The following is a 26,320-nucleotide window of genomic DNA, read 5'->3' on the forward strand; positions in this document are numbered from 1 at the left end:
TTTTGAATTCTTTCCTTTTCTTTTCTGGGGCTGTTTCTCGGGATAGCCTAGAATTGGCCATAGACTTCAGCGTCTCTTCCTAATTGATGAATTCATCTACCTTATCTATCAAGCCTTGCAAGGTACTCGGTTGCTTTCAGACCAACTTCTTCATCAAAGGCTCATGATAGATGGCAGCAAAGACCATATCCTCAGTCGAATCTTCAACCATTATCCGAGAGACTTCCTTCTTGCTCTCTGCAAGGACTGATCCAAGAGGCTTCCTTCTTAGGCCCCGTTTAGTAATCCCCTCCCCTTCCCCTCCCCTTCCCTTTGTGAGAATATTTTTATTGTGTGAAAATAGAAAGTGATTGATGTGATATAAAGTAGAAAGAATTTATATGGAAAAGTGGAAAAAATTTGTATTGTAGTGGATTTTTTTAATTAAATAATAATAAAAAATTATTGATGTGATATAAAAAGTAAAAAAGAAAGAATGTTTTGAATTTGATGTTTTTGAGGAAAGGTAAAAGTAAGGGGAGGGAAGGGAAGGGGAAGGGGAGGGAGTTAGTAAACGGGGCCTTAGTCTCGACAATAACTCTGCATAGATCTCCTGCATCCTCCTGTCGACCTCCATTAGGGTCGGGCCTTCTATTCCTTTGTTCTAGGTAATTATCTTTCCGGGAACGATCTCCTTGGTGGTCGTCCTCCCTCCTAGCTTTAGTGTTGCTGTTGCGATTTTCTTCCTCGTGTCCACCTTGGTTCACCTCGAGATGGGGCTATTCCATATTTCTGAGCAACAATTCTGCATTTTGTCGCATCATGGCTTCAATATGAGCTTCCATCGCTACTATGCGATCCTAGTCTCCATCGGGTGGTGGAGGCTATGGATTATTTTGAATAATCAACTCCAGTAGGGCTCTGGGCTCTCAGTTGATCTGGCTTCCGGAACGTATGTTCATCACCATGCTAGGTTTTCTTTTTGTATGAGAAACAAATAATTGTTTCCACAGACGGCGCCAAACTGTTGAGCGTACATGTGGGCGGATATTGACAGTCAACATCTACTATTTGCATTTATCTGCACATGCGGATAGTATAAATCACAACCCGCAAGTGCGTATGCATAACCACATCCACATACCTTTATGCCTAATATATATTTTTATATGTTCTACTTATGAATGTATAATATTTAGACAATTTGTGTTTTTATGTTATGAATTTGTAATAATATTTTTATTTTTATATTGGATTTGTAATTTTTGTTTTGGTTGCTTGATTGTTATGCTCATTGAATAATGGATAAAAAAACAAAAGAGTATGATAAGAGAAATCAGAGTTATATAGAAGTTGCAAACGTATTATATCGAAAAAAAAAAAAAAAACAAAAAACAAAACCGACAATGCCAAATACGAGCCACGTGTCCAGGTGCAACCGTGCAAGGTCCTCTTACCTTTCCCGCCACTTTCGCCCTCTCCAATACAATCTTACCCGCTCGCTCTCGCTCTCACTCTCTGGACAGCGTTGAAGGAGCTGAAGCAAAGATGTTGTGGGTAGACAAGTACAGACCCAAAAGCTTAGACCAGGTCCTGGTCCACCAAGACATCGCCCAAAACCTCAAGAAACTGGTACCCTAATCGATTTCTCCTTTCTTTGTAATATTTCTAGGGTTCTTTTTTTTTTTTGGTGTGTTATATTATATATATCTGACTGTATGTCCCAATCGCTTTTCCTCGCACACAGGTCACGGAGCAGGACTGCCCGCATCTGCTCTTCTATGGTCCTCCGGGCTCCGGAAAGAAAACCCTAATCATGGCCCTCATTCGTCAGATGTTCGGCCCTAGCGCTGAGAAGGTCTTATTTATTTATTTATTTATTTCTTCATCTTTCTTGTGTTACTGGGAATATAAAGAAGAGAAAAAGATTGGCCCTAGCATTTTCTTTTTTTGAATGCCAGCCAAATGGGGTGTCTTGGTTATTTTTGGTTGCCGAGAAAATTTGGGGGAAAAACTAGTAAAGCATAATTTCTCACCTAATTGAGCCTATTATTCTAACACAAATATAATGCTTTCTCCAGATTCTTTTCCCCTGGTAATTAAAACAGCGTTAAAGGAAAGGTTCATGAATTTATTTGTTCTTTAATCTTTCTTGGTTTTCTCAGTTATCTGACCTGAGGGCTGTTGTTTGGTAACTTGTGGTGGATGTAATGCAGGTGAAGGTGGAGAATAAGACATGGAAAGTCGATGTAAGCTTTTCCTTTCTTAGTGAATTGTGAATTTGGTGAAATTATTTACAATTTCCTACTGAATGTGGTTTCTGTGTGAGATTCTCTCTCTCTCTCTCTCTCTCTCTCTCTCTCTCTCTCTCTCTCTCTCTCTCTCTCTCTCTCTCTAATCCTAGTAAAGCGATAGTACATGGTGAAACATGAGATTCATCATTTGTTGAATATAGAGCTTTGAATGATTTTTCGATGATTTTGTTTCAGGCTGGAAGTAGAACTCTTGATATAGAGCTTACCACATTGTCAAGCACCAACCATGTGGAACTGAGTCCCAGTGATGCAGGGTTTCAGGACAGATATGTTGTTCAAGAAATAATTAAAGAAATAGCTAAAAATAGACCTATTGACACAAAAGGAAAAAGAGGATTTAAAGGTAATGCTGAACGAATATATATAATTTTTTCCTTTTCATTCTCTGATTTATGCCAATTGATACTCAATAAAGTAATTTTTTCAAGGATTATAACCACCAGCCAAGCTTTTCTCCTATTTGCCTCTTAATTTTTGTTGAATGCCTTAGGGAAGATTTTAACAATGTCTTTGAAGCTTGTGAGTCACTTTTTTCTCCTTTCTATCTCCTCATCTCCCCCGCTCTCTTTTTCCTCCCCCTGCTAGCAGTGGCACGTGTAGGCGCGTCCTGCTAGAGCTTGTTTCGGGTTCATTTTTGCTGGGTGCGACTGATTGGTTTCTCTGATTTCTCCTTTTCCAAGCTCGTTTGGTGCTGGTTTTTGGCTGGGGGTGCTGAGGGGCTGTTTCGTGGGTATGTCTCCATGATATTTTTTCTTGTAGCTCTTTAGACTAGGCAGAAATGGAGCGCTGCTTCTCTGTTGAAGCTAAAGGTTTCTCCTTTTCGACGAAGGCAGAAGCGTCTAAACGTCGCTTGGAGGAGAGGAGGAAGGGGTTTTGTGGGTGCATTTTTTTGGGTCTCCAAGGTTCAACGTGGTTGATGGCCACTGTTGAGGAGGCATTGAAGACTTCAGTGAAGGAGGACTTTGTCAAGTATTTTTGTGAGGATGTGAAAGCCTTGATGATCTGAGGGGGTGGTAACAAGGCCGGCCGCTACCTAGAGGTGGTAGCCTACGCTAAGGGTGGTCGAAAAGGGGCTATTTGGCTCCCTGAAGGTCGTGAAGGTTGGGGTTGGTCTCGGGTTGTGGGTGAGTTGCAGTAGTTGCTAGCTTTCCTTGAAGCAAAGTATTGGCCGCTACTATCTGAGGTGCCTTCCTCGGAGGGGAAAGAGAAGGGCGGTATTTTATCCGGTTGATCTTACACGGCAGTGCCACGCTCGGTGGACAGAGATGATGAGAAGACTGTGGGGATGAAGCCGGTGCCCGTGACTCCTCTCGATCAGCTTCCATTGGTGTTGGTAAATGGCGGTGAGGAGGGCTGAACAACGGTGAACTGCTTCGAGTTTGATGTAAGGGTCTCTGGGTTGTTGGCGGTTCTTTCCAGCGTCCCAGCAAAGAGGATGAAAGAGATGAATGGCAGTTCCATCATTTACTGGTTGAAGATGTTTATAGGGCTTTCTCGCTTAGTGATGGTTTGGGTCAGAGGTTACCTGGGTCGTTTAGTTATGTCGGGTTTTAAGCCCAATGGTTTTAGGCCTAAGACTGTTAGCAAGAAGCCCATTATCCACCTCAAACCGGTATGCAAGTCTTCGGGTCTCTTTTTCAAGGCTTCTCTTCAGTCCAAAGTCACTGGGTGTGGCCCTTTGGTTCTGGCAGGAACTCGCGGAGCTTCCGATGAGATCTCTTCACTGGAGATCTTGATAGAGGAAGGTTGGGTCTGACTCGGTGTCAGGCTCGGAGCTAGGGTTGTCGGAAGTTGGGTTTGAGATGTTCTCGAAGGATCACCAGTTGGGTAACGTGGTTTTGGTTTCCATTGCTCGAGATGGGCTTGTCCCTGTGAGCTCTGGTCCTTCTCTTTCGGCATCTTTGCTTGCACAAGATTCAGCTTCGGCGTCTTTGGAAGCGTCTCTCAAGCCTGAGGGATCTTCTTCGGCTCCGGTTCACCTCTTCTTCGGTGATTTCTCCTCAGGGGCTGCTGAGGTGGGAGAGAGGCTACGTCTTTCTCGTCCAATGGCGTCAGTCTCTAAGCCGTTCCAGAATTATTATAAGAAGGGTGGGGAAGGTCGAGCAGTGAAAATGGATTTGCGTTTATTTTTAGATTCTATGGCGGCGATGAGGTTAGATTTTGCTGGTGGGTTTCCTTATCCTCTCTCGGGTGCCACTCCTAAGTCAAAGCTCCCTTTGGAGAGGCAGCTTTTGTGAATGATGTTATTAAGCAAAACCCTCCGGCGAGGGGTTTCTTATGGTGGGGTTTTCTCAACTTGAGTATGGCAAGCCTAGTTTCACCTAAAGTATCGTTCGTGTTGCCATCGACCCTAGTTGTTAAGGAAGATGAGGTGGTAGGGGCTCCCTCTCATCTAGGTCGTTGCGTCTCTCCACCAGCGTATAAGGTGAGGACCTTAGGGTGAACGGTCTGATCGAGTCTCAGAAGTGGCCGGTTGGTTTTGGTCCATCTGGGAAAGGTTGTTGTGTGGGATCAAGGTGATGAGGTCTGGGATGGGGAGAATGGAGTTTTGCCTTTCCCTTTGGGTGTCTATTCGCCCGATATGTTTTGGATTGGGTGGGGGATGGTGAAGAGGATGAGGTTCCACTTTTGGCTATCTTGGATGCCAGCGTTAGCGAAGAGGAGTTTCATCAGGAATCTATGTTTGCATGCTAAAAGACTAAAGGTAGGATGGAGGTGTTGAATTTGCAAAGTTCCATTACTTATGGTGATGATTATGCAACCTCCTGGCATCGGAAAAGCAAAGCTCACTTGATGTAGTGTTGAGTGCGTGGGTCTTAGGTCTTTTGGGTTTTTGAAGGGTGTGCTTCTCGAGGGTTCGAGTTTGAGGGCTTTTGGTTTTTGAGGGTTTGTTGGGTATCTTTTTGTGGGTTGCTTCGGCTGCTTCTGTGTACTTAGTGGCGCCTTACGTTTTTTCAATAAAACTTTATTACTTATTAATTTTTTATTTTTTTGTTGAATGGGCATGAGAAGATCCAGGTTGATTAGATTAACAGAGGAATTGAGATAGTAGTGATGAGATGCTGGAATTCTAGTCTCACAACTCTGTTTGTAATTTTCATTTACTGATGATTTATCTTATTGTGCATTGTCAGTATTAGTGCTCAATGAGGTAGACAAACTTTCAAGAGAAGCCCAGCATTCTCTCCGAAGAACTATGGAGAAATATAGTGCTTATTGTAGGCTGATACTATGCTGCAACAGTTCTTCAAAGGTTACTGAAGCAATCCGGTCCCGCTGCTTGAATGTGCGAATAAATGCACCAACAGAAGAAGAGGTTGGAGAAGATTTTTATTTGCCTTAATATTTCTGAAAGCAATAATTATTCTGGATCTATCTTATAAATTTGAAATGACTGTACTCTGCAATAGCAATAAAATTGTAAAACATTTGACATTCCTAACAAATACAAACGAACACATTCCTCTTCTGATAGAATGGAATTGGGTTGAGGAGATTTTTTTCATGATTTTCTCTTCTTTTCTTTTTTGCCTGGAGGTATGACAAATGATTCTTCCTACAATAATAGCCTTTGAAGAATGTTTAGCTACTATTGTTTACATGGTTAATAATGTTTTTCAATTGAAAAGATCTACACCTGCCATGTATTTTTTTTTTGATTAACTAAGTTATTACATATCAAGAATACCTATGTCGTAAGGGAATTTTATGCAATTTGCTTCTAGTGTTTGATTCACACCATTTCACAGAAAAAGTTCTTATCTGATGTTATTTATTCCATATTAACGCCTATTGTATTGAAGCATTATAATTATATTTGTCAATATTATAATTTATCATAAAAGAAATTGTCAATATTATTATTGTTAAAATCCCTTACTTTGTTTTATCTTTTTCTCTGGCAATAAATTGTTACTGAATGCAATTTGCGCTCTTATTATGTATCATGTAATGGTTTTACATGACCTTTATTTTTGCCAGATTGTTGAGGTATTGGAATTCATTGGAAACAAAGAAGGACTGCAACTTCCATCTGGATTTGCTGCTCGTATAGCAGAAAAGTCAAATCGGAGTTTAAGGAGAGCCATACTGGCATTTGAGACTTGCCGTGTCCAACAGTTAAGCTCCTTAATGCCACTCATTGATCAATAGTGCTGTAATGCTGTTCTTCATCACCTTTTCTCTCAAACGCACAGCTTAGAAATATGGCACCACACAGTTCCTGATAGCTATGTTCTTTCTCTGTAATATAATTTTGATATAGGTATCCTTTTACAAGCAAACAAGTAATACCCCCAATGGATTGGGAGGAGTATATTGCTGAAATAGCATCTGACATAATGAAGGAGCAGAGTCCTAAAAGGTTTGACTTTTATGCATCTTATTGTAGAGTAATGTTATAATATAGTGAACATTTAGATGTTATTCCTATCGTTTTCCTTGTTAGTGTCATCATCATCATCATGATGATATTGTGTTCCTTCAAAATTATCCCTAAATAATGGTCCATAATTTTGTTTTAATGTTTACACAATTTCATTTGGTGCTGATTGTGGAGTATGATTTGTGTTGCTAATTATTGAGTAAATTGCATTTTATCATTCCATTTTGTTTTTCACACGGTGATGGAGTTGCTCTTTATTGTTCACATGGTCAGTTGTGTCTAGATGTCACGTGTAACCATTAAATTGCATCAGATTCAGTCCCATGGTTGTATAAGTTACTGCTCATCACATTTTGCATCCATCATTATCATTGTAATTCTTTGATGAATGATTTTCCCAATCTCTCCTATTCTCTCTTTATTAGCTAGTCTTTCTTAACAATCATCATCAGATGCTAAATTTGTGGATTTGAAATTAGGTTTTTAGCCTCAACGCTGGCTTGCAGCCTAATGCACCTCATCATGCCAATGGCTTATGGTGTAGTGATACTTCTCATTCTTTCATACTTGGAGGTTTTGGAGTCCAACCCTCATGATTGTGGTAGCCCATTGAATTGTTGGCTGCAACCCCTGGCCCCTAGAATTGTGTTTGGTTCATTGTATTTGGCGGGACTAGAACCATCTACCATTCTTATCTTTCTTTCTGCTCTAAACCTACATATTAGTAAATCATGAAAGTTGAAACTGTTCCGATCAAACCTGGAAACAAGAAATGAAGGGGTTTGTTTCTCTCTTGCCACCTACATAGGTTAAAATACTCCGACATTTGGTCAGTCTCAGAAGTGAAATACTTCAACATTTGGGGAAAGATGGTGTAAATGGGTGGCTTACTGTATTTCCTTTGTGCGCTTTTTCAATCTTGGTGAATGGGACTCCGTCAGGTTTCTTTAGTAGCTCCTGTGGCCTAAGACAGGAAGATCCTTTGTCTCCCCTTCTTTTTGTTATTGTTATGGAGGCATTAAGTAATATGATTTCAGCTTTAGTGGATGGGCTGCTGCCTCAGATTTAGGTATTTTGAACTTCCATGTTTTCTTAGATTTCTTCTCCGCTATTATTAGCTAGGCTTCTCTCTTGTATATTCCCTGTGTACTTGGGGTTGTGCCTTTGCGCTTTTTAATGAATTTGTGATTACTTATTAAAAAAAAAAAAGAACAAGTTTTATAGGAAAGTAGGGAAGTTTGAGAAAGTTTACAATACTCATCTTTGAAGTGACCATTTATGATCAAGATGTCATATATTTGTTTTTAAGGAAAGTATTTTTAACCTAATTTATCAAGTCTTGAAAGATTTTATGTATATTTGCGTAAAAAGTACACAGGTAAAGATCTTTTTAAAGCAAAAAGATGACCAAGCCCTGCATTTCTACACATACACAAAACAGAAATGCGTTGTTAGCATTGTTTGTAAACTAAGATTTGCATACACAAGAAAATGGTGTTAATTTTTATTTTTTTCAATTTATGATCAAAATTTCTCATTTCTTTACCACTAAAATTTGAGTTAATATGTCTTGAATTTGTGGTTTATCATATTATTCTTCTATGATACCCATATTTCCTTGGAGGGAGATAAGTGATTGCATGAAGAGGATAGGACCAGTCATGTATTTGCTGTGTAGATCATGGAAGCATTTGACACATTCATCTGGTTGTTCTTTTCAGCAATTTTTTTATTTAATTTATACACTGTTATGATGCTTTTTTTGATAAGTGCAATTTTATTAGAAAAAACAGCGTAAGGCTCCCCTAGTACACACGAAGTATACAAGAAGCATAAGCCTCACCACTGACCCAACAAGGAACAACCCACAAAACAACCCAACCCTATGCCCCTAAAGCTCACAATCCTCAAGCTTATCCCACCGCCTATGATCCTTATCAAGGGTAGAGAGGAAAGCCACAGTTTTATCCTCTTGCCCCTCATCCCCGAACCCAAATGAAGAGCAAAACAAAGACAACTCCAAAGGAGAGATAGTCTGGAAACCTCCCACAGACTTGAGAGGGCAAGCTCGTTTAGAACAACCCACATCTTCGTGTTTTCCTTGACCCACCACCGACTTCGGCTTCCTCCCTTTACACTTGTACTGAATCAAAGCCCTTTACACTGTTATGATGCTAATTAATAGCTTTTGACCTTTTGGAATATAACAATAGCTATGATGGATGATTTCTTGCTTTTCATTCTCAATCAATTGATCTAATAATACTTATGTAAGTGGCCTGCAGTTCCTTAGCTATGCACCCTGCTTCAAACCATTTAGTTGAGCCTTTCTCCATATTCTTTAGGCTGTTTCAGGTTCGAGGGAAGTTGTATGAGCTACTTGTTAATTGTATTCCACCAGAGATTATCTTGAAGGTAAAGACTGCCTCCCTTTTATATTGTTGTTGATATTTTTTCTTTTCCACTTTGAATTTAATTATTAGTTTTTTTTCCTGGGTTGGCTCAGAGGCTGCTTTATGAATTATTAAAGAAATTGGACGCAGAACTAAAACATGAGGTTTGCCATTGGGCTGCATATTATGTAAGTTAATATATTTTCCATTTCAGGTTATATTGTTCCATACTAGTTCCTTTTGTATAAAGTGGTTGAAAAAGGCTCCGTATTTGCCTCTCTAGTTTGTGCCAAGTTGCAACATTATTATATAGAACTACAATCACTCTGATTTCAACTAGATACTTAGTGAAACCAGAGACTTTTTAATGTATCTGTTTATTTATCTACAGGAGCATAGGATGTGTCTTGGACAGAAAGCCATATTTCACATTGAAGGTACTTGACCATTCTTGTAACTGTTTGACATAATGAGCCACATGAGCATAGACAATGCTTTGTTGCTTGTTCCACTTTTATTCTTGGGTTCCGACTTCTTTAATGCTGTATGCAGATGATTTGTGGCTAAAATTTATGCATCAATTTCTTACTTGTAGGTCTCATTTTCTATTTTTAGACGTAGTTCAAAGTCTTGTTTACTATTTCCTAAACTTGTAGCGTGGCATATCTTGGTTATGCAGCATTTTGCTTTCTGAAGGATGAATGTTTTGTCTAATAGAAACGTAACTATTGCATAACAGCTTGAAAGCATGTTCATGTTGATTGAATAATGCTATAGAAAATAGTTGTATTCAGATAAATGGGTCCCTCTTTTTTGTCATCAGTCTACTTCGATATGTTTTCACTTCTGTTCATATTTATTCGATTGATTTATTGGAGAAGATGACATAATAAGCATCTAAGAGGCCTTTAGTTTGTGTGAAGAGCTAGGAATTGTATACTCTACATGCAAGTGTTGTGGGGTGATAAAATTAGTTTGTTGATTGACACAATTTGGGTATGTATGAAATGCCAACATTTCACTGATGAGAGGTTCTTTTGAATTGAAACCTTATATATATAGTTTGTACTAGCAGATCAATGGACAAGATGCTTATGAAGTGTATGACATGCAACAGTAATTTAAGCAATAAGTTATGGTGGGCAAACTCTTTTGTGCAATTGTAGATGATGCAAGGGTTCTACTAGTAGCAGGTGCATGCAAGGAGGTGGTATGTAGGGGCCATTTTGACGATGCCTAACCAATTTTTGGACCCTGGATTATGATGTGTGATATAACAACTAAGGCAGCCTTATTTTCACACCATGGGTCGTTGCTTTAACACCAGCCTATCTCACGAGGTGGATCCCATGACAGTGTCATCTTGTGAGAAGGGGTGGTGTGGAAAAAACCGATCATAATGTACAAATATCATTTATCTAAAAGCCCATTGAAAGCTTAATTATGTATCATACCCCAGAAAGTTAATATCACATTGGGAAGATGGATTGTCCACATTGAGTGGGTGGATTATAAAGTTGCTTATGGGTGTTAAGTTTTATATTGGTTGCTTATTAGGTGAGACTGAGCCTTATAAGTGATTCTTGGGAGTTCTAATTGCAATTTCTCTTGTCCATTTGGAGTGATAGCACATTTGTGGTTAACGCTTTTATTGGGTCATTACAATATGTATGACACTAATTGTGGATCTCTTAATTAATGGAAATGAACATTATGTTTTAAGGTTTTGGCAAAGTTGTTCCATCATGTATATTTGCCTCATATATGCACTTTGATGCTTTGTGCTTTTGTGTTCTGTTTTTGGAGTTTGAAGGGTTTGGCTTAACTAACAAATGATTTAATTCCATATTGGTCGGTGAAAGTTTAGGACAAAGATATTTTAAGTGTTTGGAGACATGCACTTTGGGTTATTTAAGGAGATACCTTCCCGTGCTTAACATCTCACACTTGTTGTTCGCGGATGAACCTTGGTCTTTTGTGAGGCTAACCCTAGCCACCTCCACTACCTGCGTGTTCTCTTATTATGTTTCGAAGCTGTCTCTGGCTTAAAGGTTAATCTGGCCAAATCCCTATTGGTCCATGTTGGCAATGTGGATAATGCTGTTGAGTTGCCTATCATCTTGGGCTACGGGACTTTCTCTCTACCCCTGAAGTGTCAATTGGATTGAATACCTCTCTTTGTCAGGGTTCTCGTATTATATAGAAAATTAAATCGGTCATTACAATGCTGAATATCAGCAATTACATGATTCTAGGAAACCAAATAAAGCAACTATAATCAACCTATAATTACAAAATATCTACATTTATAAATAAGGCTAAATATATGTGGAATCAAATATATACTAGTTGTATTGTATCTGACTAACATCCCCCCTCAAATTGATGCGGGTCGATCAAAAGTATCAATTTACCCACAAGAAACTGATGGCGCTGTCATGTCATGGCCTTCGTGAAGACGTCAACGATCTGGAGATTAGTAGAAACATGAGGAAGAGATATGACACGAGTGTCCACAGCTTCTCGAATAGAATGACAGTCTACTTCAATATGCTTGGTACGCTCATGGTAAACATGATTAGCAGCTATTTGAATGGCACTAGTATAATCAGCATGAAGGGGAGCAGAGCCAGATTGAGAAAAACCAAGCTTAGCCAGAAGCCCACGAAGCCAGACAATCTCTGAACAAGCAGTAGACATTGCCCGGTATTCGGATTCAGTGGAGGATTTAGAAATGTGAGCTTGTTTCTTACTTTTCCATGAGATCAAAGAATCACCAAGAAACATGCACCAATCCGTGACGGACCGCCGAGTATCAGGACATCCGGCCCAATCCGCATCATTATAAGCGACAAGGCGAAACGGAGAGCCTGTCAGAAAGAACTACCCACGGCCAGGTGACACCCGAAGATATTGAATAATACGGCGAACAGCAGTTAAATGAAGGTGGGTGGAGTTTGTATAAACTGGCTAACCTACTGGACAGTGAAGGAAATATCAGGCCGAGTAATAGTCAAATAGTTCAAGCTCCCAAGGATACCAATTGAAATCATCTATGAATGTCACAAAATATTTATATCGAGCATGAGAAATTACAGGAGAAATGCCCCACACATCACTATGCACAATATCAAATCATTTTGCAGCACTACTATGAAAAGGAAACGAAAGAGTCTTGCTCTTACCAAGTTTGCATATAGAACAATCAAATGACAAGTGTTTAGAAACATGTTCTTTATTGCCTAATAAACCAGAATTTAACATACGAGACAGAACTACAAAGTTTGGATGGCCCAAACATTTGTGCCATACTTCACCCGAAGTATTAACTGTCATACAAGCCAAAGATAAACTACGAGGAATAGAGAATTGCAGTGGAAAGAGTCTGCCAACTTTAGGCCCCTTCGCGAGTATCTTCCCTGACACCTGATCCTGCATAAGACAACCATCACGAGAAAAATGGACATCATAGTTTTTCTCAACTAACTGGCCAACCGAAACAAAATTATTAAATAGTCCAAGAGATACATAAACATTTTTGAATGAAGGATTGATATCTCATATTTCATTAATAGCTAACTGACTCCCATTAGCTACCTGAATTTGGGATGAACCATGATATGGACGAACATTGCACAACGTATCCGATGATTTGATCATATGATTGGATGCAACAAAATCAATAAGCCAAGACTTATGCGAAGTATTAACTTGAAGTCCTAAGGCGAAAAATGCTGACATAATCATCTGCTAGACCATCTTAGGGGAAGACTAGAGGATCCGGCTGCAGCCGAAGAAGCTGAGGACATCCCTGGAGCAGAAGTGTTCACTGTAGCCTGATAAGCGGTAGCGTGATGATTTGGAGGCCGAGTGGGACATTCTTTGATAAAGTGGCCTTATTTCTTACTGTAGTTGCAAACTTTCTTTGCACAGTTGGCGGCAATATGACCATACTTCTTGCAGCCGAAACACTGGACCTCGCGCTTATCCTTACCATTCCCTCTCCCGTAGGTTGCATAGGCAATGAGATTCGGGTTGGCATCCTGCTAGAACGCAGCCTGTGTGAGAAGATGCTGCACCTCACGAAGTAATTCTCTAAAACAAACAACCATAGATGGTGAAGGATCCCAGTTCATTAAATTTGAGCGGGTAGCCTCAAATTCAGGACGAAATTTCATTAGAAATTGATCTCTCTTGCTCTGCTCATGAACAGCCTGAACAGCAGAGATAGATTCAGCAGGTACCTTCGCATAAACCACATCAGATTTTTTTTTGTTTTTTTTATTATAAGTAAGAGAAATATCATTAAAAAGCACAGAGCGCAATCAAGTACACATGAAGTATACAAGAAAGGCATCTAAGAGGAACCACATCAGAAAATTCTCCCCATGAATTATGAAAACCAGAAAAATACTCCTAAATGGAGAGATTGCCTGAATGTAACTAGCAATCTCATATTCCAATTGAAATCGATGTGCAGTATTATCCTGGTGATAAACCTTCGGGTTAAATACCTACTTGCCCCCTGTGGTTTGCAAACTTTATCTTTTGCCCTCTGAGTTTTCATTTTTATCATAGGTGGTACTTGTGGTATAGGAAAAGATGGAAATGGTACCTCCGTCTATTTTTCCATCCAAAACTGACGGAAATTCATGACAGCACTACGTGATACCATTCAAAATACATGTAGCTATACTATTTATTTATTTATTTTTAATTTTAAGACTTTTTTTTCAAAAAAAAAAAAATGTAGGGGTGGCTGAGGGCCACATGGGGTGGCCAACTCTATTGACTCGTTATGGATTGGAGATACTCTTACTTCTAATAAGTCAGATATTGGCGATCACGTGGTTGAGTTCTACCAAAAGCTCTTTCATGAGCCGAGTAGGTGGAGGCCTAGGGTGGATGGTATTTCTTTTGATACTATTTCAGATTCTGATGCTAGCTGGTTGGAGAGAGCGTTCAAAGAGGAGGTCAAGAAGGTAGTGTCAGCTATGAATGGTGATAGGGCACCGGGTCCCGATGGCTTTTCTATGGCCTTCTTCCAAGCGTGCTGGGAGGTCGTGAGAGTGGACATTATGAAGGTTTTTGATGAGTTTCATGCCAGAGGTTTGTTTGAGAAGAGCTTGAATGCTTCGTTTATTTCTCTTATTCCTATGGTTCCAGGGGCCAACTCCATCAAAGATTTCCGGCCTATTAGTTTGGTGGGAGGTATCTACAAGATTATTGCTAAAGTTCTAGCAAACAGATTGAAGTCAGTCTTGGAGAAGGTCATCTCCAAATCTCAGAGCGCTTTTATCAACGGGAAGCAGATTCTTGATCCGATTCTTATTGCTAATGAATGCATTGATAGTAGGCTTAGATCGGGGGTGCCAGGCATCATTTGCAAGATGGACTTGGAGAAAGCATACGATCATGTTAACTGGGATTTTCTTTTGTATATGTTGAGGAGGTGTGACTTTGGGGAAAAGTGGTGTAGGTGGATCGCTCATTGTATCTCAACTGTGTGGTTTTCGGTGTTAATCAATGGCTCCCCTTTTGGTTTTTTTAGTAGCTCCTAAGGACTGAGACAAGGGGATCCTTTGTCACCCCTTTTGTTTGTTTTTGTGATGGAAGCTTTGAGCCGTATGATCTCAGCTGCAATTAAGGGGGGTTTGTTGGATGGATTTAAAATAGGTGACATAGATTTTTCGCATCTTCTGTTTGCAGATGATACTTTGATTTTTTGTAGTGTTCATTCTTCTCAGTTGCGTAATCTACGGAGTCTCTTCCTCCTCTCTGTTCCATCTCCTGAGGAGTGTTGCTGCTCGTTTAGAGAAGCTTCAACGGGATTTTCTTTGGGGTGGATTGGGTGAAGAATCTAAAATTCACTTGGTGAGGTGGTCGAAAGTCTGTTCCCCAATTTCAAATGGAGGGTTGGGTATTCGGAATTTGTTGTTGTTCAACCATGCTTTGTTAGGTCAATGGTTGTGGCGGTATGGGATAGAGAGAGAAGCTTGGTGGAGAGTTGCGGTGGATGCCAAGTTTGGTAGTTTGTGGGGTGGGTGGTGTTCTCGCGAGCCGGTTGGTGCTCATGGGGTGGGGCTGTGGAAGAATATCAGGAAAAGGTGGGAGATTTTCTCTGGTCTCTCTAGATTGGAGGTAGGGGATGGGGTTAGGACAAAATTTTGGCATGATCTGTGGTGCGGGGATAGGGTGTTGAGGAAGCATTTCCTATTCATTTTGGTATAGCTCGGATGAAGGATGCTTCCGTTGCGGATAATATGGAGGTTTTGGGCGGCTCTATACAGTGGAATGTGAGCTTTGTTAGAGAGGCACATGACTGGGAAGTGGGTGTCTTTGCATCCTTCTTTCATGTGTTGCATTTAGCCAGGGTGAGTAGAGATCGTGCTGATAGGCTTAGGTGGGTCCCTTCCAAGAAAGGGGTGTTCAAGGTTAAGTCCTATTTCAGCTCCTTGGCCGGCTGTGAGGGCAGTCATTTCCCTTGGAAGAGTGTGTGGAGGACTCAGGCTCCTTCGAGGGCGGCGTTCTTCGTGTGGTCGGCAGTCCTTGGAAAGATTCTTACGGCGGATAATCTCGGGAAGCGAAAGATCATCATTGTGGATAGATGCTACTTGTGCAAAAGAGATGGGATAACTGTAGACCATCTTCTTCTTCATTGTGATGTGGCTACTACTTTATGGAATCATGTCTTTTCTAGGTTTGATATGTCTTGGGTTATGCCTAGGAGAGTTGTCGATTTATTCACATGTTGGTGGAAGGCGGGTAGGTCAAGGAGTGCTGCAGTTTGGAAGATGGTGCCTATTTGCATTCTTTGGTGTGTTTGGAAGGAGAGAAATTTTAGGTGTTTTGAAGACTTGAAGAATTTCATGGAGAATTTTGTTGCTTCGTTTTTTCATACGTTGTATCTTTGGACGGAGGCTTTTTTGTCTCCCGTGTGTATTAGCTTTTCTGATTTTCTTGTTCGTTTTTCTTTGCCTTCTTAGGCGTTTCCGTGTGTATACTTCCAGTGTACTTAGAGGGGCGCCTTACGCTTTTATAAAATTTCATTTACTTATCAAAAAAAAATAAAGTTTTAAACTACAAGGGGCAATTTTGTATTTAACCCTAAACATTTAGCAAGTACTTTCACATAGTCTACGCAGCCTTATAGACCCTTAAATTGAGCACAATAAGAGGATCAACAAACCCTAAAATCTAGGACATCACACGTGCATCCTTGACCTTCCACTTGGCCAACTCCTTAGGTTCTGTAGGAGCTGGATCACTACCATCAATCTGGCCCCACAATTCTTTCCCCATAACAAATAAGCGAAACTGGAATTCCCAAGTAGAGTAATTTTTCCCAGTAAAACGTACCTCGAAAGAATCACTAGAAGTCATGATGAAACCCAACAAAAGTGAATTAGAAAAATAAAACCTGATGCACGTGTCAACTACCTTCTGTGCAACTTCCAGAAATATCACCAGAAACTCTCCACGCTCACAGAACCGAACCAAAACCAGAAAATAACCTCACCAGACTGCTGAAAACACTACCGGAAAGCACTCAAAGATTGCACAGATCGCTGAAAATGCTCCTGTCCACCACAAATTTTTGGAGACACTGTCGGAAACACTCCAAGACTGCACAAAACCGCCAGAAACGCTCCTGTCCACCACAGATCGCTGAAGATACTTAAAAAAAAAACAGCACAAAACCGGCCGGAAATGCTCGTCCACCACAGATTGCCGGAGACATTCCAAAAAATCGGCACAGAACCTGCCGATAGCCACCAAGAAATGAAAACCACCTCAAAAGAATTTGCCGACAGTCAGCAACCAACGAAACTGTCGCTACCCACATAATATTACTGAAAAACCTAGAAAATTGTCGTTACCCACAAAGAAGGTGATCCTCTATCGCCTTTATTATTTGTGGTGGTTATGGAGGCTTTGAGCCGGATGCTGGCTGCTGCGGTGGAGCAGGGTTCGATGACAGGCTTTACTGTGGGACATAGAGAGTCAGAGGCAATAGTAGTGAATCATTTATTGTTTGCTGATGATACGTTGATTTTTTGTGGAGCGCAAGAAGAACAAATTCGACATCTGAGGTGCATTTTTCTTTGTTTTGAGGCAGTTTCGGGATTAAGGATCAATTTAGGAAAATCAGAAATTGTTCCTATTGGTGAGGTGGAGGATGTTGAAGGGTTGGCCCAACTTATGGGTTGTCGGGTTGGATCTTTGCCTATGACGTATTTGGGTATGCCATTGGGTGCTTCTTACAAGTCCGTTCTTACTTGGAAAGGGGTGGTTGAGAAAATGGAAAGGAAGCTGGCTGGTTGGAAACGTATGTATTTGTCAAAGGGCGGACGGTTGACTCTTATTAAGAGCACGCTGTCCAATCTCCCCACGTATCTCTTGTCGCTGTTCCCTATTTCTTTGAGGGTGGCTAATCGTTTTGAAAAAATCCAGAGGGATTTCCTATGGGGTGGCATTGGGGATGAGGCCAAATTTCATTTAGTGAAATGGAACAGGATTTGTACTCCGTTGCATTCAGGTGGGTTGGGAGTTCACAACCTCACCCAGTTTAACCAAGCTCTTTTGGGTAAATGGTTGTGGAGATATGGTAGGGAGAGACAGGCTTTATGGCGTTTGGTGATTGACGCCAAATTTGGGAGCCTAAAGGGTGGGTGGTGCTCTATTGAGGTGTCGGGTTCCTATGGAGTAGGGGTTTGGAAATATATCAGGAAAGGGTGGGAGAAGTTTTGCAATTATGTTCGGTTTGTGGTAGGGGATGGGTCATATATCAGTTTCTGGCATGATCGGTGGTCTGGGGAGAGATCTTTGAAGCTTTGTTTTCTAGTTCTGTATAGTCTTGTGAGGAACAAAGCGGCAATGGTGGTAGATAATATGGCTTTTCATAATGGTAATATTCATTGGAATGTTCTCTTTACGCGGCAATTCCAGGACTGGGAGTTGGAGATGGTGCTTTCTTTCTTCGAGCGGTTGTACTCCACTCCGATTCGACAAGGAGAGGGTGACAAGTTAGTTTGGAACCTCTCTACAAGGAGCTATTTTGAAGTAAGGTCATATTATGAAGCACTTAGTAGGAAAGAAGGTCCATCATTCCCGTGGAAGAATATTTGGTGTGCTAAGGCTCCGACAAGGGTGGCGTTCTTTGTATGGTCTGCAGCTTTAGGTAAAATTTTGACTCATGACAATCTGCGAAAGAGGAATATTGTGGTTATTGAGTGGTGTTGTATGTGTAAAAAGAAGGGGGAGTCTATTGATCATCTGTTACTTCATTGCGACACCGCCCGTGAGCTTTGGAGTTTTATGTTTTCTTTATTTGGAATTGAATGGGTCATGCCACAATCGGTGCTGGGTTTGTTGACTACTTGGGGTGCTTCTCGAGGGCATGGCCTAGCAAAGAATGTTTGGCGTTTAGTTCCTCATTGTGTTTTGTGGAGCATTTGGAGGGAGCGGAATGCGAGGCTTTTTGAAGATGCCGAGACTGTAATGGTAGTATTAAGGAAGCGTCTTCTTAACACGCTATATCTATGGATAGCACCCCATCTTTGCCACCTAGGTGTTTCTACTTTTGTGGACTTTCTTAATTTATTAGTTGTTCCTCCCGTTTAGGGGCTCTCTTGTATACTTCCCGTGTATTAGGGTTGCGCCCCTCTGCGCTTTTTATTGAATTTTATATTACTTATCAAAAAAAAAAAAAAAAAAAAAATACCGAAAATCTAGCACCCACTAGAAACCCACTGGAAACCCAATAGAAACTACCAACAATCATCAAACACTAGAAACTGTCGACTACCCATAAAATCACCGAAAAAATAAAAACTTAGAACAACCCTAATTTAGATGAGGGCTCTGATACCATATCAATTGGATTGAATACCTCTCTTTGTGAGGGTTCTTGTATTATACAGAAAATTAAATCGGTCATTACAATGCTAAATATCAGCAATTACATGATTCTAGGAAACCAAAAAAGGCAACTATAATCAACCTATAATTACAAAATATCTATAGTTATAAATAAGGCTAAATATATGCGGAATCAAATATATGCTAGCTGTATTGTATCTGACTAACATACCTTGGTATGCCGTTTGGGGTGTGTTACAAGGCTAAGTCTATCTGGGATGGTTTCGTGGTTAAGATGGAGCGTCGCTTGGCCAGTTGGAAAAAGTTGTATTTGTCTAAGGGTGGCAGGGTTACCCTTATCAAGAGTACTCTCTCCAACCTTCCTATGTACTTGTCTCTCTTTCCCATTCTTGCTTGTGTGGCCAATCGCATTGAGAAGCTCCAAAGAGACTTTTTATGGGGTGGGATAGGTAATGAATTCGAATATCACTTAGTTAGCTGGGACAAGGTTTGCTCTCTGATTTCTGAGGAAGAGCTGGGGATTAGAAATTTTGAGGGCTTTCAATCGCGCCTTGCTAGGCAAATGGCTATGTCACTTTGGGTCTGAGAGAGATGCATGGTGGATAGTCGTGGTGGATTCTAAATACGGCAGCCTATGGGGCGGGTGGTGCTTTCTGGAGCTGACATGCGCCTTTGGGGTGGAGGTGTGGAAGAACATCAGAAAAGGTTGGGATTCTTTCTCAAAATTCACTGGATTTGTTGTGGGGGGTGGTTCCAATATCAATTTTTTGGCATGATTTGTGGTGTGGGGAATATGGCTCCTTTTTTCTTTTTTTGGGTTAAGCAAGCAAAATTATTATTGAAAAAAAGTGTAAGGTGCCCCTAAGTACACATGAAGTATACACAGGAGAAACCAAAGCTAAACCTGAGGAAACACAACAAAAGCCACAAAAAAAAAAAAACCCTAGAAACCAAAAGAACACCAAAAAACAACCTACAAAAGCACCCAAACAAAGCACCCACCAAAAAACCCAAACAAGAACAAAAGGAAAAACACCCAAGTACCCGAGATACAACCCACAAAAACCACCAAGGTATGCAACCTTACATCATTTGGGCCTTGCCTTTCCTACACCTAGAAGAAGCTTTAAAGTCGCCATAATTGACGGAGCTTTGCAGATTCAGAAGCTACCTCTTGCCTTTGGACTTCTGGCGCTTAATCTTCTCGTCCACGACAGCCATGAACTCCTCGTCGTGACCCCCGTCCATCTCCCACTCCACGGTCAACCTCTCCCAAAACTCAGTAGCCTTCTCCCAAACATCTATCTCCCCATTGTGATAAAAAAACATAAGGCGAAGCCTGGGTTTGGGAGAAGCCATTTCCGACCTCCCGAGATGAATTACTCTGACAAGAGTTGAGAAATCCCTTCCTAAGAAGGTCCTTCACTGGCAGCTCTGCGACCTTCTTCAATGGAAGCTCTGCAATCGTATTCTCAATAACGAAGCCAGCAGTCGTCTTTGAGGCTTCCAGGGAATCCGAGAGTAACCCATCATTCCACTTCACAGAGTGGCCAGCCCTAAACGCCCTAGCCCTTTGGTAGTAATACCGAAAGGGTTTGGGATTAATTAGCACGGGGATAGAAGAATGAATCTTCTCCCCCAACTTGAAAGCCCTTAAGAGGGGAGGAGGAGCAAAAGCAGGAGTCTCTGCACCACATGAGCTACCTGAAAAACCGAAGCTTATGAACAATCTAGTTGGAGCCGGATGAGCAACTAGGGTCACCGGAGGCGGCAGCTTCGGCATCGGCAAAGGGGGGAAAGACGAAAAGGGAAGTTGACTTCATTGAAGAAGTTGCAGAGGCAAGCTTCAAACTGCAAGACGACTCACCCCCAGGAGGTGGCAGACCCAGGAACACCCTAGAAGAAATCTCCAGTGTCATCTCCGGCAGGATTCTCGACGGGTAGGAAGCTAGAGGTTTCGGCAGTAGACGGGCCAAGCGAAAACCTGAGCGTTTCTGGCCCAGGCTAGACCCAGCTAACCGACCCAGAAGTTTCCTCACAGCTCGGCCCAAGGCCAATTTGAAATCGATGACCAACTTGCTCCACGTGCATAAATTTGAATTTCGAAATCGAGAGTGGGAGAAGCTTCTTACCTAGCGGACGATGAGGCTGGATATTGTCCAGCAGATCAAGCAGAGAAAACTCCAAAATGGAGCAATCCTCACTATCGGAAGAAGATCTAGAGCACATGGCTCTGCCGGCGAAGCCCTCACCCTGGAATGACAACCCCCCACTGTGGGTGACTCCATCACGGCAGTGACCAAACCCGACCTCAACACCTCGGTAAAAGAAGGCCCCAACCACTTAGAAGCCAAACCCAAACTCAACCCTTCTTCCTTCCCATCCATCTTATTCGATGAAGACGAGGAACCAAACCTGCGACTCGCTGTGACAGAGAGGAAATCTACGGCCTTTCTTAGCTCGCAGGAGAATTTGAGCCAAGCCCACCCTCCACGGCCCTCAAGGATTTGGATGAACCCTTTTCGACCATCCAACCCGAAAGTTGTTGCCTCTAAGAAACGGCCAGCTTTGTTCCCGCCTCCGAGCACAGAACCGAGAAGGCAAAAGACTTTGACTCTACTGAAAAACTCTAATCCATCTCATGACACACCCAAGTCTCTAATGGTGAAATTGAAAGCTTCACATTGGCGGAGGAGAGATCAACCCCAGCAGAGAAACCACCGGCTAACACCCCTACGAGAAGCGTGCCTCGAAGAATTGGCAAAATGAAGCCCGAGATCCGAAACAAGCAGCGAAAGGCTGGAAGAGAAAGAGGTGGCGGAAAGGAGACGAGTCCCTAGCTTGACGCGTTCTCATGCGTCGACGCTAGGGCAGAGAGGAGAGAGCGAGAATAATTTGGAGTTCCCTAGTTTGATGCGCTCTCACGGCTCTTAAAGTAGCTTTTCCAATGTTATTTGTTATTGCCCGTGTAAAGGACGCCTCTGTTGTGGATAATTTGGAGTTCTTTGGCGATTCCAACTAGTGGAACGTGAGCTTCATTAGGGAGGCTCACGATTGGGATGTGGATGATTTTGTTTCTTTCTTCTAGGTGTTACACTCGGTCAAAGTGAGCAGAGGCAGTGAAGACAAGTTGTGGTGGGTCTCCAAAAAAGGTTTGTTCAAGGTCAAGTCCTTTTACTCCCTAGCTTGCACTGGGAGTAGTCGCTTTCCCTGGAGAAGCGTTTGGCGCACTCAAGCTCCCTCAAGTGATGCCTTTTTTGTGAGGTCCATGGCTCTTGACAAGATCCTTACCCTAGACAACCTTAGGAAGCGGCATGTTATCGTGATAAACAGATGATATATATGTAAGAAGACTAGAGAGTCCGTGGATCATCTTCTTCTCCACTGCGATGTGGCTTCTACTCTGTAGAGTTCTCTCTTCAGTCGTTTTGGGATGTCTTGGGTTATGCCCAGACGGGTTGTCGACTTGCTTGCTTGTTGGTGGTCCTTTGGAAGGCCAATGAGCGCTAGGGTTTGGAAAATGGCGTCTATTTGCCTCTTTTGGTGCTTATGGAGGGAAAAAAACAATAGGAGCTTTGAGAATTTGGGAAGGATCTTAGAAGTGATTCTATCATTGTTCTACCTTACTTTGTACTTTTGGACTACAGCTTATATCCACCCTTTGTCTTCTACTTTTATTGATTTTCTCGCTTGCTTTTATCTTTCTAATTAGGTGTTTCCTTGTATACTCTCAGTGTACTAAAGGACACTTTATGCTTTTTTATTGAGATTGGTTCTTACTCATAATTTTTTTTTTTTTTTTTTTTTGAGTAAACTTTACCTTCGAAAAAAGGAGGTTTGAATATTGGTTTCTCCATTCGCCTTTTTTTTTTTTTTTTTTTATTGTTGCCTTTGGGTCACATATGTATGATGGTATGTTCAGATTTTCAGGGTTTATGTGGCAGCACACGTGGCAATCCTAAAGCCCAAGTCGGTAGAGAATAAGGAGTATAATCTCTATATATTATTTTCTTAAGTGTTTTAGCTAATAAGAAATATATTTTCTATTAGTTTATTTCTTTCTTAATTATTTTCCTGCATGATGTAATGATGGCTAGACCTAATAATTATCTTATGACCTAGTCATCTTCTATATAAGTGTAACCCTAATCAATAAAATAACATGTTGAATATTATAAAAACGTAGAACTTTTGTTGGTATCTTGGAGGTCACGGCTCTCTCGAAGTAGCCATTGGAGATCACGGCTCTCTCGAAGTAGCCCATATCCTTTTTTTTTATTCTTTTTATTATTATGTGATTGCATCATATGGGGCACTCGGCATTGTCTTTCTTGACAAATATAGTTTCCTTATGTGATGTGATGGCAGTCATATGGTATACGCTTTTTGTCTGTCTAATGGGAGCGCAGTTGAAATGAGAATGTTAAAATGGGTTAGTGTTAATGCTAAGGAACACAAGATGAGAAATAAATTCATTTTTTTAAAATATGGGTGGTTTGTATCGAGGGAAAAATGAGAATAATTTAAATTTGTTTAGATGTGTGCAAAGGAAACTGATTAATGTGCTAATGAGAAAGAATGATTTAATTTCAAGTTAAGAGCGAGAAGAGATAGAGAGGTGCCTAAAACCATATGGAAGAGATAATGAAGTATATGATAAATAAGAAGATGAAAGTTATTATGATAATAGGGATGATAATGGCAGAAAATGATACTTTTGGCTGATCCCGATTGTCAGGAAAAGAAACTATAAAGCCGACATGACATATAATTAAGATTAGGGCTTAGTTGAGTTTAGTGGTACATCTTTACCTGTCATACTCGCAAAAAGGTGTTTCCAATAGGAGGGATTGATGTAATTCAACTTGTTTTCTAATATAATTTAACTTGTTTCTCTTGTGCATTGATATTTCAGAGGGAGAAACTCATGTTAGAATTACTTCACAGGGACACATTTTTTTGTTTATATGGGATATACAGAGGAATGTTCATCAAATTTTCCAATTCTGAGGAATCCGTGTCGTTAAATGAATGCAACACCTAGAAGTGGCCTTGGACCTTATTGTTTCCCCCACCTACACGTTATTTTACTAGCTCATATGCAAACTTTGTCCTTTTTATTCAATGTTATGTGATCTCAAAGTTACTGTTCATCAGTAGCATGCCTTCTTTTCTTCAGAATTATGTTATATAAATTCCTCTTTAATCTACAGTCCACACAAGCAGAGAAGTAAAATTACCTGCAGTATGGGTATGTATTGCCTTTTAAGCTATTTCACTAGTGTTTTGTTTTGTTTTGATTGGTTTTGCAGCATTTGTGGCGAAGTTCATGAGCATTTATAAGTCTTTTCTCATTTCAACGTTTGGATAAAGACCGCCATGCTAGCTTTTGCATTTATCATGTCACTGGATGATGTTATGGGAAGATGTTTCACGCCATCCTTCTGTGCTAAAGCTTTCAGTCCTCCAATCCATAGAGGGTGGTTCTGCTGCATAAAATGTTGAGGATTTGTGCAGTACTTGTACTGAGAAAAGAAATTCCTGTAAGAATATTAATGGGACACGTGATCTGCTTTTTTATTGGATTTAAGAGAAGGTAATATAATCCTAAGAGTAAGAGAAGTTGTTTCTTATTAGACTCTTATTTTGATAAGAATTTAAGCGATAATTTACACCACTTTCTATCATTTAAGCCTGAGAAATCCTTTTCTTGCATTTATGTTCAAGTTCTTTCATCTTGATATTTACAAAGGATGCTTTGTTTGTTATGTTATTTATTTGGGTATAACAAAATAAAACATCCTTTGTAAAAGTATCAATATGAAAGAACTTGTATTATTTCATTTTTTGGTAGTTTAGGAGGGACATTTTTATTTCTTTTTTCTTTTTTTTCTTTTGGTACTATATCATTTTCTTTAGGAAATCATAGCATTATAAAATCATAAGATCACAATATCATAGCATCATAACGCCATTTATACCATAACATCATTACAACCCCACTTAGGTCCACAAATACTTTAAACAGTCCTTTTACATACCAAATAGGCTTAATAGAAAATGTTCTAACACAATGCGAGTCAGATCCATGCTTGCTACCCTTCCTTTGCCATTGAACATGTGGTAACTTTGCTTCCAGTTTCCTGGTATTAGAGGAAGAGAGAATAAAGAGGAGAGAAGGTACATCCGATAATCTAATAATAATAATAATAAAAGTATTCACTTTTTTTTTTTTAAAACCTATGTCCAGTCTCATTCTCCACTAGAGGTGTAAATGAGCTGAACTACCCGTGAGCTTACTCGTGATTGGCTCAACAAAAACTCGACTCGTGCTCGAGTTGATTATTAAATGAGCCGTTCATAAACACAAAACTAGGCTTGATTATTAATTGATACAACTCGTATAAACTCGACTCATATAAAGATCAACTCGTATATATATATATATATATATATGATCAGTATATATTAAGTAACAATAAATAATTGGTTATATGTATATTAAATAGTAAGTGAATAAAAAGCAATACTTAATTTGTTAATCATATGATCTAATGACAATTCAGAAACTTAATATATCAATCATATTACTCATGTAATATAATATGACTATATAATCATATAGTAATATAACATTGTATCATATAACATATAATCACTATATCATGTGAATATGATTATATGTTCTAAGTATTATTGTTGGATACTTAAGAATCATTAAACCACTTGATCCAAGATCTAAGATCATATGAATTGTCAGATTATATAATCATATAATAATACTTAAATCGTATAATTATATGATATACGTATTTTCAGTAAATAGTTAAGAATTAAGATAATTATGATTCATAATAATCGTACTTATCATAAATAATCTCATAAGTCATACGGTATAATAGAGTAATTCTACATGTACATTAAGTGTCCATCAAAAAATGAGGTGGCTTTTAAAATCACCATTGGGCGTGCGATTGATCAAGTGATGATTTTGATCAAATAGTGATTTTAAAAGCCACCTCATTTTGTTATGGATACTTAATAGACACTTGATGTATATGTAGAATTACTCGATATAATATGATATGATATGATACATAATTTATAATTTATATATATATATATACATACACAAATTAAGCACAAGTATAAATCATAGTCACATAATGCCATATAAGTATAAAAATTTATTCTAATACAATGATTTAGTATCTAGATACTTATATATAATGGTTAAGTATTATTTACGATTCTAAGGGTATGTTTGGGTCACACATTTTTTTTATTATATTTTATTATTTTTGAAATACATGTTTGGGCTGGTTTGCTAAATTTGAATTCTATTAAAGTTTTATTCAACTTTTTTC

General features: G+C 40.0%; 1 protein-coding gene across 3 annotated transcripts; it reads left to right on the plus strand.

Moving 5' to 3' along the window:
* Window positions 1-1,423: 1,423 nt before the first annotated feature.
* Window positions 1,424-24,589, plus strand: LOC133874232 (replication factor C subunit 3). 3 transcript variants are annotated; one of them, XM_062312101.1, is made up of 11 exons: window positions 1,424-1,611; window positions 1,727-1,837; window positions 2,196-2,228; window positions 2,469-2,637; window positions 5,429-5,610; window positions 6,276-6,412; window positions 6,559-6,657; window positions 9,024-9,093; window positions 9,185-9,259; window positions 9,463-9,508; window positions 10,238-10,523. In XM_062312101.1, exons 1-11 carry the CDS (start codon window positions 1,528-1,530, stop codon window positions 10,309-10,311), a joined length of 1,080 nt encoding a protein of 359 aa, XP_062168085.1. In that variant the 5' UTR covers window positions 1,424-1,527; the 3' UTR covers window positions 10,312-10,523. The 3 variants fall into 3 exon arrangements, with proteins under 3 accessions (XP_062168085.1, XP_062168088.1, XP_062168087.1); XM_062312104.1 differs by lacking the exon at window positions 10,238-10,523 and adding an exon at window positions 10,147-10,234; XM_062312103.1 differs by lacking the exon at window positions 10,238-10,523 and adding an exon at window positions 24,266-24,589 and having other exon boundaries at window positions 1,425-1,611.
* The last annotated feature ends 1,731 nt before the right edge of the window (window positions 24,590-26,320 follow it).

Source organism: Alnus glutinosa, chromosome 7 (assembly GCF_958979055.1).
Source record: "Alnus glutinosa chromosome 7, dhAlnGlut1.1, whole genome shotgun sequence".
Classification (NCBI taxonomy): domain Eukaryota; kingdom Viridiplantae; phylum Streptophyta; class Magnoliopsida; order Fagales; family Betulaceae; genus Alnus; species Alnus glutinosa.

What these genes read in the sequence shown, in the direction of transcription:
- LOC133874232 (XM_062312101.1), top strand. Translation starts at nt 1,528, where the DNA reads ATGTTGTGGGTAGACAAGTACAGACCCAAAAGCTTAGACCAGGTCCTG. An exon ending in TCGGCCCTAGCGCTGAGAAG is followed by an intron (nt 1,838 to 2,195) that starts GTCTTATTTATT and finishes GATGTAATGCAG; the next exon opens with GTGAAGGTGGAGAATAAGAC. An exon ending in ATGCACCAACAGAAGAAGAG is followed by an intron (nt 5,611 to 6,275) that starts GTTGGAGAAGAT and finishes TATTTTTGCCAG; the next exon opens with ATTGTTGAGGTATTGGAATT.